The 21,089-nt window shown below is 41.7% G+C and overlaps 1 protein-coding gene across 4 annotated transcripts in view; it reads left to right on the top strand.

The window, feature by feature from the left end:
- The window catches only part of LOC126162796 (CD109 antigen-like), a 237,194-nt gene that overhangs the window by 201,526 nt on the left and 14,579 nt on the right, over positions 1-21,089 (top strand). For all 4 annotated transcript variants that reach the window (XM_049919517.1, XM_049919516.1, XM_049919519.1 and 1 more), the window contains exon 25: positions 4,546-4,698. In XM_049919517.1, the coding sequence (XP_049775474.1) occupies positions 4,546-4,698 (153 nt within the window). The remainder of the gene's footprint in view (positions 1-4,545; positions 4,699-21,089) is intronic.

Here is a 21,089-nt window from a genome sequence, read left to right as displayed (position 1 = left end):
ACTAATATGGCCCTTAGTATTCCGGCCTCTCAGTAACCTGGCGCACTTCCAGCTTCTAATCGATCAACATGAAATGACACCTACTATTATGAAATTTCGTCTGCAGTAATGTTATTAGTCCGCCGCTCATGGTCTCGAGGTAGCGTTCTCGCTTCCCGAGCACGGGGTCCCGGGTTCGATTCCCGGCGGGGTCAGGGATTTTCACCTGCCTCGAGATGACTGGGTGTTTGTGTTGTCCTCATCATTTCATCATCATCCAGGAAAGTGGCGAAATTGGACTGAGCAAAGATTGGGTAATTGTACGGGCGCTGATAACCACGCAGTTGAGCACCCCACCAACCAAACATCATCATCATCAGTAATGTTATTAGTTAACTATAATGTTCAACATTCCTGTACACTTTGAAATTGTGGCTTTCCTTACGGATCATTATTGTGGCTTCTAAAGGGAAACACATTATGCTAGATCTCTAGCAGGAACTCAAAATTAGATGTAAATTGAATTGAGGTTCTTAGCAGAAAACTGTTGTTGCTGGCAACAGTGTTGAACGAGCAACTACTTATGACCAAACTTCAGCAAAAAAGGGGTAATCATAAAGTTACAAGAAAGTTACAATGAAACTGATGAAGAAGAGGACATAGGAGGAGAGAACATGAGGATTTCTCAAACTGCTGGCGCCAAAGCTGGAGACGTCTTCCTCGAGAACATTATGCAACAAACATAAACATGGCAGGACCTGTGAGATGCTTGTAACCCCGTTGTGTGATAAAGCATACTACCGCCGCGTATAATTGTGGTGACAACTAAAACGGAACATGTTTCGTACTGACTGTCGAGTGATACTAATATGCTTGTACACACTCAAGGACTAAGTTTTCTGTAAAAATGAATGTATCTTTTGATCTGATAAAGTACGATCTGTATGTGTTTATACTAAATTTTAGACACTCTCAACAATTAGACACTTCTGCTAATCCATACGTGCGAGGAATGGCCAGCTTAGCAAGAGTTTAGTGTAAGAGTGTGTGTGTGTGTGTGTGTGTGTGTGTGTGTGTGTGTGGAGAGAGAGTGTGTGTGTGTGTGTGTGTGTGTGTGTGTGTGTGTGCATGCACGTGCCCTTTTCTTACAAGCACAAAACTGTTGTAACTTCTGCTAATTGCCCTTGTAAGTTAACTTACAAGCATACATACATATAACTGATCAAAAGTATCTGGACACCTATTAGTCAACATTAATGGGAGGTGTGTCCACCCTTCACTTTTATGGTGCCTTGAACTCTGCTGGGTTCACTTTTGGTGAGGTGTCTGAATGTCTGGGGATGAATGGCAACCCATTCTTCCTCGACAGCCAAAAGAAGAGAAGGGGGTAATTATTATTATCGACAAACCTTCGCCTCAGAGATGCTGCTTTATGATGGGATGCCTTGTCGTGTTGATGCAATTGCCATCTCCTCTATTGTGTGCAGTACACAATGCTGTAAAATGTGCTCATATCCTTCCACAATTAGTGTTTACTTAATCACAATAAGGGGACCACACCCTAGCCCATGACACATCCCTATACTGTAATACTATGTCCTCCATACTTCAATGTTGGCACTTTGCGCGATGGGAGGTCACATTCTTCAGGTGTTTGGCAAACCCAAATCCTTGCATTGGATTGCCGTGGGGTATTTAACTCCCTGTGCACAGTTATTGTACCGGCTGGACTGCTGGTAGCACTTTGGAACTAATGAATGATTACATCTGCTGAATTAGTGTGATTCTTTTACAGCCGCTCTCTGCAATGCTTGATGGTCCCTCTCCACGAGTACATGAGGTTTGCCTGCTCTCGGTTTAATGTTTGTTTCATCACATTTCCACTGCACAGTCACATCACCGACAGTTGTCATGGTCACTTTTGGAGGATTGAAATCTCTCTGATGGATTTGTTACTCTGGTGACATCCAATGGCTGGTCCATGTTCAGAGTCACAGAGCTTTCCTGACTTATCCATTCTGCTGTTACTGGTTCTCCACTGACAACATAATTGCCCCATCTCCTTTTATACTGACAAGTCCACCCAATATGGCATCTGGAGGTCGATTATGCATTATGCAGGAGTGTCCAGATACCAATGATCAGATAGTATATGGCTCAAAGGGTTGGTCATACAAATTATTTAACTGTTATGAATATAATAGAGGGAAACATTCCACGTGGGAAAATATATTTATCGACCTGCCAGCGCTTTTGTTGGGTAAGTCTCACATCTTTCTTTTTAAATAAATTATTTAACTGGGTAGATAAAATATCTACTCACCAAGCAGCAGCAGAAAACACACATAAGACTGTTGTGATTGGCAAGCTTTTGGAGCCAGTGGCTCCTCCTTTAGGCAGAAGGGTTGAAGGGGAAGGAAGAAGAAGAGAAAGGGGAAGGAGAAATTCCCCTTCAACCCTTCTGCCTGAAGATGGAGCCACTGGCCCTGAAAGCTAGCCAGCCACAACAGTCTTCCATGTGTGTTCTGCCGCCACTTGGCAAGTAGATTTTATATCTATCCAATTAAATAATTAGTCATAGAAAGTCTCATTAAGAATTCTGATATAGTGGCCCATGAGAAGCTGAATGGCTTCAGGAATGGATTGCTTCATCTGTGTGGTCCAGATTATTCAGCTGTAGTGAAATGAACTGAGTGTATGTGCCGTGCACCGTAGCCGTGGAAGGTGCCAAACAGTTCTATCTGCAGTGCTCACTTGTGAATCTGGCAGCTTTCTCTCGTCTTGTGGCTTGCAGTACACAGGGGGAGGCAGCTGAGACAGGACACACTAAATATATCCAAGATGAGTAAATATATCAAGACGCAGCCTTTGCCAAGTCATAATAGAAAATGTGGTGTATTTTAAGACTAAGTTTTAATGCACCTAGTGGACAAATTATGATACCAACTTTTTTAATGGAACTATATATTTTTTCTTTGTCTTTAAAAAAGACTTCAAAGGGAACTTGAACTGCATAACATGTGCGAAACTTGATCAAATAATAACAAGGTAACAGTGTCATAAACAGCTACCCCACTGTCAGGTGAAGAGGTCACACAAACATCTGCTTTTCTGTCCCAAATGTAAGCAAACAAGTAATTGGATGTGGTTTGTAGGTACTTAAAGCCAGTCAATCTGTGCTCTGCAGTTTTAATGATCAGTTAACTTGCTGTGAAGCTTTTCAGACCTTCACAATGTATATGACAGCATCTAAGAAGTGGGTAGAGTATTTATTTGGGGCGAGTATTCCCAAACTCATAGGGCAACAGTACATTTATATACTGAATGGTATATTGATCATGCCAAACCCCACAATCTATCTTTCCAAAAATTATAAACATATTTAAATATACAGGAAATGTGAAAAATAATGTATGCCAGCGAAAAATAATGGCAGATGATGAGAGAAATGCAAATAACAATTTAGTATTCAGAATGAGATTTTCACTCTGCAGTGGAGTGTGCACTTATATGAAACTTCCTGGCAGATTAAAACTATGTGCCGGACCGAGACTCGAATTCGGGACCTTTGCCTTTCACGTCATTCCAATCCCGGGAGCGGAAAGACTTACCTTAGGGGGAAAAAAGGACGGGTATACACTCGCGCGCGCGCACACACACATATCCATCCACACATATACAGACCTGTGTGTGTAACAGTAAAAGTAATTTCTGTTGTCATATTATGACACTTTGTGAAAATTGCCACCACTAGTAGCAAACATGAGAGAGAATTTTTGCATTGTGTGGTACAGGATATAATTCTAATTAATTTTATCACAGGTCCTTACTGATGTCCACACTGAAAAATCCCTCAGGTGGCCAGTGACCTTCACATACTGTTTGTCCACAATAACTTGACAATTCTAGTGGTGCTGCCAGAAGTGGAGAAAATCGGCACTAATGGAAAGATATTCATTTATCACTGAGTGCTGCCAACATTAAACTGCCCCTAGACTCGGAGTATTACTGTGCACATCATTAACGGTACTGGTGCCAGGAGCAAGCAGCTTGACCTGCCTTCTCCTCACCACTCCTCTCCCCTTGGCAGTCCCAATGCAGGGGAAAGCATGCCTCCTGCCTTCCCTGAAAGCCACTGTGAGAATCATCAACTTATCAAGGACAAACAGTAGAAGCAGAGTTTCTCACAATGATGCCCTTTTACAAAATATTCTCGATAATCTTGCTGTGACAAATAAGAATAGAAGTTCCAACTTTTGGTGAAAACCACCTTTGCCTTCATAAGTATATTGACGGTCTGTTATTCTAATTTGATGTAATGTGAATACAGAATATTTTATACGCCTGACTTTAATGAGTCACATCAAAAATGCACCATTATACAACCATTTGTATCATAAATGCACCATTATACAACCATTTGTCAGTGTGACTATACTATTTTTTTCTGTTTCTTTCATTGAGAGGACAAGAACTTATCTGTTGAGCTTTGTATTTATGGATGCTTTTGTTACAAACATTTTCACGTATGAACAATATTATCACTATATGCCACTTGGTTTGCAGGACACTGTTGTCGGCCTTTATGCACTGGCTCAACTGGCACAGCACATCAATTCCCGCTCAACTAGTATGGCAGTAAATATTACATACCAAAATGGCGGATCAGTAATCTTCAATATTAATCGCCAGAATTCAATGATTCTCCAAAAGCGTGAGGTGAGCTGTTATAATCTCATATAATTTAAGAATTTGACATGGATATTTATTTTGGGTGAAAGTGAAACAGATTTTTAAAAATCAATTCGATATCACAGAGCAGCTTATCAGACTTCCTCAATCTACTGTTTTTTATGAAATATTTTTGATTGTTGAATGATATGTTGGATATTGCAAGTGGTAGGTTAATTGTGAAATGAAATTTAAAAAGTAAGGTTAATTGTGAAATGAAATTTCAAAAGTAAAAATTAAAGTGTCTAATCCAACAAAATAGGGAACTTCAAAGAAAGAGGGATTACTTACCAACAACAACAGATTAATTATTGTCAAAACCAGAGAGATAGATAAATATAGACAGTAAAGATTGCTTTATTCTTCTTGTCTCTTGCTCCTCTGTCTCCAGACAATGGAACATTTTGTTCTGAACCTTGAAATTATTTCTTACTGTGACTATTGATCAGCTTCCATCTCACAATGAGGTAAGTCGACTTATTTTGCTGTAATTTCATTTCATATGTATTCTTTGCTACATTTCAGTTACTGACTGTGGATTACACTTAGGTGACAAAAGTCATGGGATTCCTCCTGATATCATGTCAGACCTCCTTTTGCCCAGTGTTGACAGGGCATGGTGTCAACAAGTCGTTGGAAGTCCCCTGCAGAAATAATGAGTCATGCTGTCTCTATAGCTGCCATAACTGCAAAAGTATTGCTGGTGAAGGATTTTGTGCACAAACTGACCTCTTGATTATATTCCATAACTGTTTGATGGGATTCATGTTTGGCAGTTCGGGTGGCCAAATCGTTCCCTTGAATTGTCCAGAGTTGTCTTAAAGCCAATCACACATTGCCATCGGTAAAAATTCCATCATTGTTTGGGTACATGAAGTCTGTTAATGGCTGCAGATGGTCTCCCAGTAACCGATTATAACCATTTCCAGTCAGTGATCGGTTCTGTTAGACCAGAGGACCCTGTCCATTCCATGTAAACACAGCACACGCTATTATGGATCCACCACCAGCTTGCACAGAGCTCTGTTGAGAACTTGAGTCCGTGGCTTTATGGGGTCTGCACCACACTCGAATCCTACTATCAGCTCTTGCTAACTGAAAACGGGACTCATCTGACCGGGCCATGGTTTTTCAGTCAATTAGGATCCAAGTGATGCAGTTGTGATCCCGGGAGAGGTACTACAAGCAATGTCATACTGTTAGCAAAGGCACTCCGTTAGTTGTCTGCTGCCGTAGCCCATTAAAGTCAAATTTTGCTGCAGTGTCCTAACGGATACACTCGTATGTCCCACACTGATTTCTGCAATTATTTGACGCAATACTGCTTGTCTGTTAGCTCTGACAACTCTCGGCTAATGCTGCTGCTGTCAGTCAATAAGTGAAGGCCTTCAACCACTGCGTTGTCTGTGGTGAGAGGTAATGCCTGAAATTTAGTTTCCTTGGTACACCCTTTACGCTGTGGATCTCGGAATATTTAATTCCCTAACAGTTTCCAAAATGGAATGTTCCATGCTTCTAGCTCCAACTACAATTTCACTTTCATAGTGTGTTACTTACCGTCAAGCCGCCATAATAATGTCAGAAACCTTTTCACGTGAATCATCCGAGTACAAATGACAGGTCTGCCACTGTAATACAGTACCTTGTGTTCGTGATATTACCACCATCCTTATGTTTACATATCACTATCCCATGACTTTTGTCACCTCAGTGTAAGTAGATAGTCCAGTAGGCATTTTATGTTTATTGAAAATTGCAGACTATGAAGCAGCTTATAAAATAAACCGTAGCAACATTTATCATCATCATTTAACAGCTCTGCTTTCCTCGATGATGTGCACAGCTGCCTCCTTATGTTCCTATCAAGATAAATCCAGTTGTTCATGTCATCACTCAGTGTTCCCACTCTTGCTGCAGGTCCATCTTCGTAATGCCCATCTAGGGTGTTCTTGGTCTTCCTACCCACCAAATCCCTTCATTTTCTCTCCAGGTTTACTCAAGCTGTCCTTGTTGGTTCCATCCTTGCTATGTGTCCAAACCACTTGTCTGTGTTTTCTGTCTTAATCCCTCTTACTTATTTGTAACTCTCTCTTACCACTTCATTTTTCATTTTGTACACTTTTTATTTCTGTATCATGGACCTCAAGAACTCTTAAAACCTGCAATCACAGTGAGTCTACTTCGTGAAGATGCATGCATCTACAGGGTGTTACAAAAAGGTACGGCCAAACTTTCAGGAAACATTCCTCACACACAAAGAAAGACAATATGTTGTAGGGACATGTGTCCGGAAACGCTTATTTTCCATGTTAGAGCTCATTTTATTACTTCTCTTCAAATCACATTAATCATGGAATGGAAATACACAGCAGCAGAACGTACCGGCGTGACTTCAAACACTTGGTTACAGGAAATGTTCAAAATGTCCTCCGTTAGCGAGGATACATGCATCCACCCTCCATCGCATGGAATCCCTGATGCACTGATGCTGCCCTGGAGAATGGCGTATTGTATCACAGCCGTCCACAATACGAGCACGAAGAGTCTCTACATTTGGTACCGGGGTTGTGTAGACAAGAGCTTTCAAATGCCCCCATAAATGAAAGTAAAGAGGGTTGAGGTCAGGAGAGTGTGGAGGCCATGGAATTGGTCCGCCTCTACCAATCCATCGGTCACCGAATCTGTTGTTGAGAAGCGTACGAACACTTCGACTGAAATGTGCAGGAGCTCCACCGTGCATGAACCACATGTTGTGTTGTACTTGTAAAGGTACATGTTCTAGCAGCACAGGTAGAGTATCCCGTATGAAATCATGATAACATGCTCCATTGAGCGTAGGTGGAAGAACATGGGGCCCAATCAAGACATCACCAACAATGCCTGCCCAAACATTCACAGAAAATCTGTGTTGATGACGTGATTGCACAATTGCGTGCAGATTCTCGTCAGCCCACACATGTTGATTGTGAAAATTTACAATTTGATCACGTTGGAATGAAGCCTCATCCGTAAAGAGAACATTTGCACTGAAATGAGGATTGACACATTGTTGGAGGAATCATTCGCAGAAGTGTACCCATGGAGGCCAATGAGCTGCTGATAGTGCCTGCACATGCTGTACATGGTACGGAAACAACTGGTTCTCTCGTAGCACTCTCCATACAGTGACATGGTCAACGTTACCTTGTACAGCAGCAACTTCTCTGAAGCTGACATTAGGGTTATCGTCAACTGCACGAAGAATTGTCTCGTCCATTGCAAGTGTTCTCGTCGTTCTAGGTCTTCCCCAGTCGCCAGTCATAGGCTGGAATGTTCCGTGCTCCCTAAAACGCCGATCAATTGCTTCGAAGGTCTTTCTGTCGGGACACCTTCGTTCTGGAAATCTGTCTCGATACAAACGTACCGCGCCACGGCTATTGCCCCGTGCTAATCCATACATCAAATGGGCATCTGCCAACTCCGCATTTGTAAACATTGCACTGACTGCAAAACCACGTTCGTGATGAACACTAACCTGTTGATGCTACGTACTGATGTGCTTGATGCTAGTACTGTAGAGCAATGAGTCGCACGTCAACACAAGCACCGAAGGCAAAATTACCTTCCTTCAATTGGGCCAACTAGCGGTGAATCGAGGAAGTACAGTACATACTGACGAAACTAAAATGAGCTCTAACATGGAAATTAAGCATTTGAAACTTCCTGTCAAGGAGGTAGGATCCACAGGAGAGGACAGTACTTGAGATAAGTTATGTACCTCTGGTTCACAACTATCAGGAGCCCTCCTGACACTGCTGTTCACAGCAGCTTCAAATTGCTTGACAGCAATCATGGTTATTTCCAGCAGCTTATGAACAACAATTAACTCACACCATGCTTGGGGAAAGCCTTCACAGTGGGGGCTTCATTGTGGCTGGCGCAATGTTTTTAAGAACAATAAACAAATTACTTTAAAATAATCTGGCAGATTCTCCTTCAATTTCTTGATCTGTTAAGTTAAAAGTATTACTAATTCCCATTAAGAATTGGAGCAATTAATACACAAAATAAAATTTCTATCAAGGCAACAGCAAAATATGAGATAAAAGTTACTAATTTTCTGGTACCCCAAGGTTACAGTTATTGACAAATATGAAAATTATGTTAATTTATATCACTATTCATCAACTTGACTATGAGTGGCTTGTCAATGGTAGGTATTGCCACTTTGTACAGGGAAGACAGGGACTAGAGAGAACTTGGGGTGTTACACCCATCCCCTTAAATAACAAGTTTGAAGTGCTGTCAAAAACTTGTTGTATCCTGTGTCAAGAAGAGGCAAACCCGTTCAACCGTATCTGCATTATTGTAGCCCCCTGACCACGCAGGGATCGCACTGTTGGTGCGTGAGCTGCACATTCCCCATGTACACCATGCAGTATGTATCTGTCATAACTGGGGCACAGGGACTCCCGGCAACGGATTACTGGCCAGGTAGCTGTTGCTGTGGCTGGCTGGCACCCATGGGGACAGTCCCCATTCGGGGTGGGTGGCACCATGGTGGATAGGTGGATAGTTCGCACATGAAGCAACTAAAACTCTCACTCGCTGGTGGTCACATGGCCCCAGCATCAATTCAAATGGAAAGGCCTTGTACAATGCAACAAAGTACGATCCCAATGCATTCCCTTACATTGTCATGCCATGGCAGGAATGCAGGACTAGACAGCAAGGAGCAAAATCCTCCCGCCAATACCTGGTATGTACCAGGACCAACAGGGACATCTTTTTGGCCACAAAGCCTTTATTTTTTGTGGAAGACATTGAAGACAAATATGGGGAAGTTACAGTCATCTGTAAGATGAAGAGCAGTCCCCTTCTCATTAAAATGTCATCTTCTGCCCAGTTACAGGTGCTGCTCTCTAGTGAAAAGTTGAGTGACATTCCTGTGACTGTTGCTTCCCACAAGAGTCTCAGTATGATCCAAGGCATCATCTTTCACCGTGATCTTCCATTGCAATCTGATGGCGAGCTGTGGGCCGACTTAGAACAACGGGGTGTGCACTTCATACGTCATGTTCATAGGGGCCAAGGGAAAACGGAGTTGCTACCAGGGCCTTCATCTTGGCTTTCGAGGTTGATACATTGCCTGAGAACGTCAAAGTGATGGTCTACCAGTGTGACATGAAACCCTGTACATTCCTCCTCCTATGAGATGCTCCAGGTGTATGAAATTCAGACACATGTCTTCCTGTTGGACTGCTATCTGTCTCTGCAGGGATTGTGAATGTCCACTGCATGCAAACGTTCCTTGTGTCCCTCCCCACATCTGTGTAAGCTGTGGCAAGCTCCATTCTCCCTATTCACCAGATTGCTCTGTTTTTAAGTGTGAGAAGAAAATTCAGGAGTATAAGACCCTGGACAGGGTCACATATCAAGACACCATAAAAAAGTATGAGTGTCTTAATCCCAGACAAATGACACAGTCGTACGCTACAGCTGAAACGTCATCGCCTGCTGTGTTTGACAGTACCTTCCTCTGTTTTGCCTCTTACAGTGAGCCCTCAGAGCTACTTGCTGGTAAACCCCCCCCCCCCCCCCCCAAGCAGTTGCGGGCCCTTCTGGTGCTTCCATCACATCCACTTTGGGAGCATTGGTTCCCACCTGCCAAGGAGACCAGTCCCCATCCCCCAACCAGAGGCACCTTACCCCCCTCTTTATTCTCTAGGTAGGAGGAGGTCCCCTGGGACTCATCCTTCCACAGTCCGTGCTGATCCACAACCAGATGCCAGCCAGTGGCTGAAGGAACCACAGACTGCTGGCTGTTGGACTGCTCATTCTTCCTCTGTCCCTGAAACCAATTCAGGGAAACCATCTCAGCCCTCACCTTCTAAGGAGGTGGAGGACAAAAAGAAGTCCTCCAAGACAAAGGAAACTGGCCCCCATGCCACTGGACCTCTGCAGGTACTCCTTCTGTGCCCAAAGTGGAGATCCTGGTGGCCCCTGAGGCACCAGATCTCCCCAGGCAATGTGCCACTGTGCGAGTGGATGCCCTGGCATCTCAACCGATGGCAGTACATGGCCCTGGGACATAATCTGGCCATCTTGGTCGCTTCGTGCCCTCACTGTATTCAGTCTGATCCTCCAGTGGAATTGTAATTGATTTTTCACCACCTGGCTGAGTGATGATAGCTGCATTCCATATTGCCATCTGGGAAACATTGTTTCCAGCAACATGTACCTCTGCCTTTCGTGGCTACCGAGGTGACTTTAAGAATCACACTGAATATGAGAGGCTATTGGGTGAAGTTGTACTTACGTAATGGACTCTGTATGCAGTGACCTTGTGCCTCCTGATACACCTTTGGAGGCTGTTGCAGTTTTGGTAAAGGCGTATGAGGATTTTTCCATGTTTATCTCCCTCCCGATGATGTCGTGTCCCAGGATGTACTATGTGCATTACTCTCTCAACTGCCCCCACCTTTCCTAGTCTTGGATGATTTCAATGCCCATAACCCTTCATGGGGTGTAACAATGATCACTAGTCATGGTAAAGACATCGAAACGTTACTGGCACAGCTCGATCTTTGCCTCTTGGATTCTGGTGCCCCCACACACTTCAGTGGGGCACACAGAACATATTTGGCCATTGGTCTCTCCTTTTGCAGTCCTGGTCTTCTACGATATGTCCACTGGAGGGTCCACGATGACCTGTGTGGTAGTGACCACTTCCTGATCTTCCTGTCGCTCCCTCAGCATTGCTCTGCTGGACGCCTGCTTAGATGGGTTCTCCGCATTGCTGCCTGGGATGGGTTCACCTCTGCTGTTGTCCTTAGCTCCCCATCGCAAGGCAATATCAATGCAAATATTCAGTATACAAAGGCAGCCATTCTTTTGGCAACCAACCAAGCCATCCCATCTTCCTCGGGATCACCACATCAGAAGACGGAACTGTGGTGGACCCCAGAGATCTCTTTGGCCATTGGAGATCATAGGTGTGCTCTACAATGCCATAAGCAACACCTTTCACTAGTGCACCTCATTGCCTTTAAATGGCTCCATGCCTGCACCCACTACCTCATAAAATGATGAATCCTAGGAACGGTATGTTTCCACTATTGGATCACTCATTTCTCTATCATAGGTATGTGCAATGGTCAGACAACTCTGTGGCTTCCAGCCCCTGCAGGTGTACCAAGTATTTCCTTAGATGCTGTCATTTGTATAATCTAGACACTGTCATTGAATATTTTGCTGTGCATTACACTCGTACATTTGCATCTGAGAACCACTACCCCACCTTTTGGCTCATAAATCAGCGGGTGGAGCAAATGCGCTTATCTTTTACTACCTGACACCTGGAGCCATATAATGCTCCTTTCAGTGAATGGGAACTCTCCAGTGCCATAGCCCATTGCTTTGATATGGCCCCACGGCTAGACCGCATCCACAACCAAATGCTGAAACATCTCTCAGTGAATTGTCGGTATCACTTCCTTGCTCTCTTTAATCGGACCTGAAACGAAGGTGAGTTCGCATCTCAGTGGCGAGAAAGTGCCATAGTTCCGGTTCTGAAACCATGCAAGAACCCCCGAGATGCACGGTTATCACCTAATAAACCTGCAAATTACTCTAACACATGGTCAGCAAGCGGCTGTTTTGGCTCCTTGAGTCTCAGGGCATTTTGGCTGCATCTCAGGGCAGTTTTTCCCAAAGGTGCTTCACTGCTGATAATTTGGTTCATCAGGAGTCCACCATTTGGACGGCCTTTGCACATCATCAACATCACATTGCTGTCTTTTTTGACCTACAGAAAGATTATTAGATGACATGGCATCACCACATGCTTACTGTGTTCATGAATGGGGTCTCCAGGACCTCCCAATTTTTGCCAAGAACTTCCTGTCGCACCGTATGTTCTGGGTGCAAGTGGACACTTCACTCAGTTCCCCTCTTATAGCCAAGAGGCTCTGTAGTTCCTGCTTTCTTGTGTCCATCAATGGTCTAGCTGTGGGTGTGGTGTCTTCAATATTGCCTTCCTTCCGTGTCAATGATTTTTGCTTTTATTATTGCTCCTCTAGTATGGTTTTTCACTGAGTGTCACCTACAGGGCACCACACAAAAGGTGAAGTCGTGGGCTCCCACCCATGGCTTTTGGTTTTCAGCTGCCAGGATTCATGTCATGCACTTCTGTTGCCATCGTACAGCCCACCCACACCCCGAGCTTTACATAGATGATCAGTTACTACTTTTAGTTGAGAAGCACCACTTTCTGGGACTAGTCTTAGATTCCCAGCTGATGTGGCTTCCCCACCTTCACCAACTTAAGTGAAAGTGCTGGCGACTCCTTAATATTCTTTGCTGCCTCAGTAACACTAGCTGGGGTACATATCGCTCTACCCTTTTGTGGCTCTAGAAAGCCCTGATTCAATCCTGTCTTGACTAGGGCAGTTGTGCATATGGTTCAGCACCACCCTCAGCATTGCGGATACTGGACCCCATTCATCACTGTAGGGTCCAACTTGTGTGCCAACAACAGCTGCTGAATTATGCTCTATACATTTATAGCTTCCCTGAACATCCCAACTGCCATGTCCTTTTCCCTGGAAGGGAGCTCCACACCCAATAGCAGTGACCCAGAACTGGGTGTACAATTGCTGCACACCTCTAGTGTGTCTGTTCAGAACTGAAACTTCCTCCACTGTCGCCTCTGGCTAGGGAAACATCACATCTGTCCCCATGGCTTGTGCCCCTACCTCGGATTTGCCTTGAAGTCTCCTATGGTCCAAAAGACTCTGCTGATCCCGTGATTTTTCACTGCCTCTTCTTGGCTGCCCTTGGGAAGTGCTAGAGTTTGGAAGTGTTAATCTCTGATGGCTCATCAGTCGACTGATGAACAGGCTTTGCATACATACGTGTGTGGTGCAGTGAACAGCACTATCTGTTACACAGCTACAGTGTCTTCACTGCTGAATTAACGGCCATTACATTAGCACTTAGCCATGTTTGTTCTTGAAGTGGCAAGAGTATCCTAATCTGTAGTGACTCCCTTAGCAGTCTTCAGGCTATAGACCAATGCTACTCTGCTCACCCGCTGGTTATAGCTATCCAGGATCTTGTCTCTGACCTCCATCAAGTTGGACGGCCCATTGTTTCTATTTGGTCCCCTGCTCATGTTGGGATTTCGGGAAATAAATGAGGTGACATGTTGGGCAAGCTGGCGCCAGGATGCCAATTCTGGAAATGGTTTTCCTGGAACCGACCTTCAGTCATTTGTACACCATCTATTGCTGGAAGTCTGGAACTCAGATTGGTCTGCCCTGATCTCCCCAAACAAGCTAAGGAGGGTTAAGGAGACTACCACCATGTGGGCAGTCTTCCCAGTGTGCTTCTTGCAGGGTATCACCCAGCCTCTGTAGACTCTGCATTGGCCACAATTGGCTGACCCGTGGCCAAATTCTCAGATGTGAGGATCTCCCTCACTGCTGATGTGGAGCTCGCCTGATGTTAATGAATTTTCTGTGCTGTCTTTTTTTCTGGGCTTTTATCTCGGTTTTTATTTTTTATAGTTACACTTAAGCTTTACAGGATTTGCCTTTTGCCTTCTCCCTTTGACGACTAATTCTGGTTGGCCACGTAATGGATGGAGGTACTGATGACCTCGCAGTTTAGTCCCTTTCACTCCAAATGAACCATGCAATACTGAGGGCACACTTGAATATAGGTGGTACTCATTTAGTATCAAACTGTGGACTGATTATTTTGGGTGATGTCCAGCTACTTACAGACAGGCGTAAGAACAGACTGTTATTTTGAAAACTACATAATGGTTTGAAAGTCTTATGGGTTGGATTCTACCATTTTTGATGAACTACAACAACTAATTTGGTTTTGGCTTATAGAAAATGTTGCTAGTCAAAAATCCAAAAATATTGTGGAACTGTTATCTACATAAACCCCTTGTTTATATGAATGAGTACCATATTGCAAATTACAGCAAATTACATAAAATTATTGCTTAGTGGATTAATTAGTCAGTGATCAGTCTCATTTTGTACAGAAAAATTAGGGTAACTAAAGTATGTGGTCAAAGTTCAGAATCTAACAGTGGTTCTGATGAGATATATGCTGGGAAATGGAGCTGCTTATGAACCTAAAGTTTTATTATTGTGGAAGATAATTAGTTTTGGGTAATTTCAAATATATTACTGGTAAGTTAGAATGTGTAATTTTCAAATAGGGTAGGGCACTTTTTAGCTCATAGATTTGTGCTCGTAGCAAACTGTAGTGCTAACTTTAACTAACTGTAACCTTGAATTAACAATGGCATAATGAAACTAATTACACAGATAGAATCAGGACAGCAAAAATAATAACTGAAAAATAAATTACAGTGAAATTCAGTCTTACAAGAACTTGAGAGTTTTATGTAAGTTTCGCGTTAACAGATAAATATATTGAACATAAGCAAAAAATTAGTGAAAAAACTAGTTATTTATGGGAGTAGAAGAAACATAATGGATGGGAAGAATCCACCTGCTATTATGTCACAACATGACCTCTTTGAAGATCTCCACATTGAAACTGGTGTGATGACCATGAGACATTTATAGCCACAATGATTACATAGTACAATAGCCACCTAAAAGAAGTAAAATGAGTTGCATGATCCGCACACTACAAGGGTGGTTTGAAAAGTTCTCGCATCGGAATAGGAAAAAAAGTATTCACATCACTGAAACTTTCTTTATTTTTCAATGTAGTCTCCTTGTAGATTAATGCACTTGTTCCAATGATGTTACAGTGCCTTGATACCATCTTAAATAAGTTTTCTCCAGACCTGCAAAATAGTTGTCAACTCTGGCTATCAATTTGTCGTTTGAAGTGAATCTTCGACCACCAAGAAATATTTTCAGTTTCGGGAAGACATGGAAGTCTGACGGAGCCATAGCAAGTGAATAAGGCAGGTGTGGCAACAATTCATAACTTAGTTCGTGTAATTTTGCCATGGTGACAGCATGTTTTTGATCCAGCATCAAGAATTGTGGCACCCATCTTGCAGATAATTTTTTTCATTTCTAATTCTTCGGTTAAAATGTAATATACCCATTCAGATGACATCTGGCAAATATGAGCAATTTCATGCACTTTCAATCAACAATCCTCCATGACCATTTTGTGCACTTCTACAATGATTTCTGGAGTAGTGACACATCTCAGCTGACCACTGCGTGGATCATCATCTAAGCTCTCCCGACCAAATTTAAATTCATTTGTCCACTTGGCAACAGTTGAATATGAAGGAGCAGAGTTCTCCAGTGTATTCTGGAAATTGGCATGAATATTCTTTGCTTTCATATCTTCCTTATGAAGTACTTAGTCAGTGCTTGAATCTCAATTCTCACCCCCCCCCCCCCCCCCCCCCCCCCCATCTTCGCAAATCACTGTGCACTATGCGGAAGCACTGACATGGCACATGTTTACAGGCAACAGATCAACGAATATCACGTGAACAACTCGTTGCGTTAGTGCTGATCTTTTGTGGTGATTCCAAGAACTTTTCAAACCACCCTCCTAGATAAAGAGCCAGCACTAATGTCGTCTCTCAACAAGGAATTTGAAAAATTTAGCTCTGGAGAGAGGCATGTAGAATGGCAGCTATGGTTTAAAGGAGTAGTTGATCTAGCACTTGATAGATATATATGTTACAGTTCATGATGGGAGGGTCTGTTCATGGTGTACAGTCACTGTAAAGAAACACTGAAAAAAGAGAGACTATTGTAAAACAAAGCGTAGGGCTATACAACTACATCTAAATGCGTACTCTGCAGTTCAAATTAAGTGCCTGGGAGGGGGTTCACCAAATCATTTTCAAGTTGTTTCTTTACTGTTTCACTCTCGAATGGTGCACGGGAAAAATGAATACTTAAATCTTCCATGCAACCTCTGATTTCTCTTATATTTTCATGCTCCTAGGACAAAGTTAAATATTGAAATTTCGTGAGAAGATCCTGCTGCAGTGAAAATAACCTTTGCTGTAATGATTGCCACCCAAATTCGCATATCATACTCGTGGCACTTTCGCCCCTATTTCACAATAATACAAAACGAGCTGCCCTTCTTTTGACAATTTCAACATCTTTCTCAATTCTATTTGATGTGGGTCCCACATGTGATAGCAGTTCTCCAGAAGAGGGTGGACAAGCATAGTGTAAGCAGACACTTTAGTAGGCCTGTTGTGTTTTCTAAGTGTTCTGTCAATTAATTGCAGTCTTTGGTTTGCTTTCCCCACAACATTATCTTTGTGATCATTCCAATTTAAGTTATTTATAACTATAATCTCTAAGTATTTATTTGAATTTACAGCTTTAGAGATTTATGTGTATTAACCTGTGACCATAATTTAGTGGATTCAATTTAGTCTTGGTGTGGATGACTTCACACTTTTCATTATTTAGAATCAGTTGCCACTTTTTGCACCATTTTGTCTAAATCATTTTGCAATTTGTTTTGATCATCAGATGATTTTATAAGATGGTAAATGATAGCATCTTCTGCAAAAAGTCTAAGAGGACCACTCAGATTGGCTCCTAAATTGTATATGTAGATCGGGAACAGCAGAGAGCCTATAAAACTTCCTTGGAGAATGCCAGATATTACTTCTGGTTTACTCAATGACTTTCCATCAATTACTATGAACTGAGTTCTTTCTGACGGTCTGACAGGAATTCAAGACTCCATTTACCCATCTGAGATGATACTCCATAGGCATGCCATTTGCTTAGAAGTCACTTGTGAGGAACACTGTCAAAAGCAACCTGGAAATCTAATAATATGGAATCAATTTGACATCCACTGTCAATAGCTCTCATTACTTCATAAGAATAAATAGCTGGTTGATTTTTACAAGAATGATATTTTCTGAATTTATGTTAACTGTTTGTCAATAATTCATTATCTTCTAAGTAACCCATAATGTTCAAACACAGTGTATGTTCCAAAATCCTTCTGCAAAATGACGTTAGTGGTGTGGGCCTATAATTCAGTGGATTACTCGTATTTCATTTCTTGGGTATTGGTGTGGTTTGTGCAACTTTCCAGACTTTAAGTACTGAGCTTTCAATTAGAGAGTGGTTGTCTATGATTGCTAAGTATGGAGCTATTGTATCAGCATACTCTGAAAAGAACCTTGGAAGGAACCTGACTGGTATACAATATATACCAGAAGGCTTAGGTTTATTAAGTGCTTTAAGCTGCTTCGCTACACCGAGGATACATAATACTAAGTAACTCATGTTGGAGGTTGTTCTTGGTTGGAATACTGGAATATTTACTTCATCTTTTTTGGTGAAGGAATATTGAAAAAAAGAAAAAAAAACTTTGTTTAGTATCTCTGCTTTAGTGGCACTGTCATCTGTACGTAACCATTGTGCAGTGAGTGTATCGATTGTATCCCCGCTGCTGTACTTCACATACAACCAGAATCTCTTTGGATTTTCTGCCAGAATTTCATTGTGGGAACTATTAAAAGCATCTTGCATTGAAGTTTGCATTAAGTTTCGAGCTTCTAAAACTTTGCCTATCCTTGGGGTTTAGCATTGTTTGAAATTTGGCAAGCTTTTTTCGTTGTTTTTGCAACAGTGTGCTAATATAGATAGAGATGCTGAACGAAGCAGTAATGGCTGTCAAGAGGTCTGTGCATGAAGCCCTCAGTAACTGCTATAGCAGAATATTATCAAAAGATCTTTCAGAAAACCCAAAGAAGTTCTAATCATATGTAAAGACTATACTAAAGTTAGTTTTAGAGAGACTCTTGGATGAGAGAGGAAATGAAATTGAGGTTAGCAAAGCATGGGCAGACATGCTGAACTCAGTTTCCAAATGTCCCTTTATAAAGGCAAATCCAAATTCCATGAGTGTTGCCCATTTGAATTCTCACACCATTGCAAAGATAGGTGATATCTGTAATAGTGCCAGTGCTGCTTAAAACAAGTGAAATCGCTAGACTCAAACAAGGCTTCAAGCCCTAATAGAATCCCTGTCAGATTCTATACTGATTTGTGACTCAGCTAGTCCCTCTTTTAACCATAATCTGCTGTAGATTTATAAAAAAACGTGCCCAGTTGTTGAAAGAAAGCACAGGTCACACCTAGAGAATTGTAAGCATATGGCTAATCCACATCGTGTTCACATAGCTACCGTCTGCAGTAGAGAGCATGAATACGCTTAATATACTTTGGCAGAAGTTGCTGCTGCTGCTTTGCCTAATTACTGCCGAGTGAGCACTTGTATGTGGACATGTAGATGGCATAGCAAAATGAGTGATTGGTCATGGCCACATGAATGTCACACACATGCTTTCACTTACACGTAGGTTGCGAATTTACCATGTCTGCATGCACGATTCGCTTCACGTACCACCAGAGTTGGACTAAATTTATTCGAATTACAAATAATGAATACAGATAAAAATCATTTTTCATTATCCATGGATAACAAATTTTATTTGAAACATTATTCACTTGCAGGAGTAAAAACATAAGTTTATCATCTGTGAGTGAAAAATGTTATGAATAATAGATAAATTTAAAGTCAGTGACATTTATTGCCATACACATCCTCTAGGAGGAAGCAAAAGGGTGCACTTGGCCTCCTCCTGGAATTTCATTACAGATTCCTCTCAAATTTCTAGCAGTCAAAGTCTGTGAGTCCAGTAAACTGCAGATTCAACACTGCTGTCCTTGATGGAGAATGCTGCAGCTTCAGCAGTTGCTAAGTATATCTTGGCCTTTCTTAGCTATCACTCTCTTCACGGGAAATTATGCTGACTCACAATTGTGGCTGCAGCTTTGGCACTGATCTGCAGTCTAGTTTGATGCAATCCTTTATGAAAGTGTGCTGAAACAGTATATTAAGTCTTTTTGTTTTGCATCCTCATTCAGTCCTTACTGAACAACAGAAAAGAGCTGGTCCAACATTTCGGTGGATGGATTCTGTCACCAAATCCCAACACATTAATAACATGGCAGCAGTATACATGCCAGTTATCCGTCTTCAATTCTCATAAGAATGCCCCTACACTTGCTGTATGGTGGAATCACAACAGCCTTTTAACATTTGTCCACGGCAGCTTACTAATTCCACATTACTTTTGATGCGTTCGGGTTATTGTTGTACACTTCGGAAGTACCCAGCCATACTAAACAATAGGTTTGTGCATCTGTGCACATCTATATTCCTAAATACATCAATTGAAAAAATCAAATACAATTTTCAGAAAAGAGAGAAAAATTTTCAGTTTTTAGATCAGAGAAAATGCACACTCCAGGGTTGGAATCTTCACAAAGTGTATGGGTGAAAAACAGCATCATATGCAGTCACAAAGATATGTTTTCTGCAGTCCTGTTGGGATATTGCTCAATAATGTGACAGACTGGATGAAGAGGATTACCTTGGTGCAATCCTAGACTGCTAAAAGTAGTTTCTACTGGGCACTGGAGAGTGGTTTCAAAAGATATCCCACAGTCATCTCGCCATATTGTGGCCATGGGCTATATTTTACGTAACCAACAAAAAAAAATTGTACTTTTAAAATGCATTTTGTTTAACTTTAGATATGCCAGTCATAACTAACAAATTGAAATCGTGAAAGGAATTTGAAAAGTCCATTAATGTGAACAGTTGTGAAGTTTTATTTGCAAACAAAGTGTTATAGATTAGGTCAGAGTTGAATATGCCATTTTTAAAAGTTTATTTCTTGTTTTGCCACTTTGAGGAATGTTAATGTAGCATTTTTGTTGACACCCAGTAGAGTTTTTTCAGCCAGTCTGACCTTTTCTTTCTGTTTCAGAATTTTAATTTTCGGTTTTCTTAAAATTATGAGAGAGTGGATAATTTTTTGTGAATGTTTTCTAGTTTTAATTCAGATACCATGGATTTAATCAAACGAGGATGTAATTTCAGATCATTGAATCAGGAAGTGGCATTCATATGCGTATTAATGACATAAAAGCTGTACTTTGCATATATTACTGAAATACACTTAGCGATTAGGAACCAAAGTAATGTAATTAAAAGACATTGAGTAGGTAAATGTCAGTCTTTTGTGGTTACCACAAGTTTTGTGTACTTGTCAGTCTTTTGTGGTTACCACAAGTTTTGTGTACTTCTTATTAAATTTAGTTCTTGGTGCACTAAACATTTTCCAAATCACCATATCAGTTATATTAAATCTCACAAGTTTTGAATCTTGCTCCCTCTTAAAAAACGTTCCATAGACATCCATGTTTATTGCTCTGATTCTGTATCATTCATTAAACAAATGTACTTTCTGTTGTTTTTTAATTAGTTTCCAGAACAACTCTTTATGCCAAACATCTGATCGAAACTTCCTGCCAGAT

Source organism: Schistocerca cancellata, chromosome 2 (genome assembly GCF_023864275.1).
Source record: "Schistocerca cancellata isolate TAMUIC-IGC-003103 chromosome 2, iqSchCanc2.1, whole genome shotgun sequence".
Lineage (NCBI taxonomy): Eukaryota > Metazoa > Arthropoda > Insecta > Orthoptera > Acrididae > Schistocerca > Schistocerca cancellata.
This window is presented reverse-complemented; position numbering and strand designations above follow the sequence as displayed.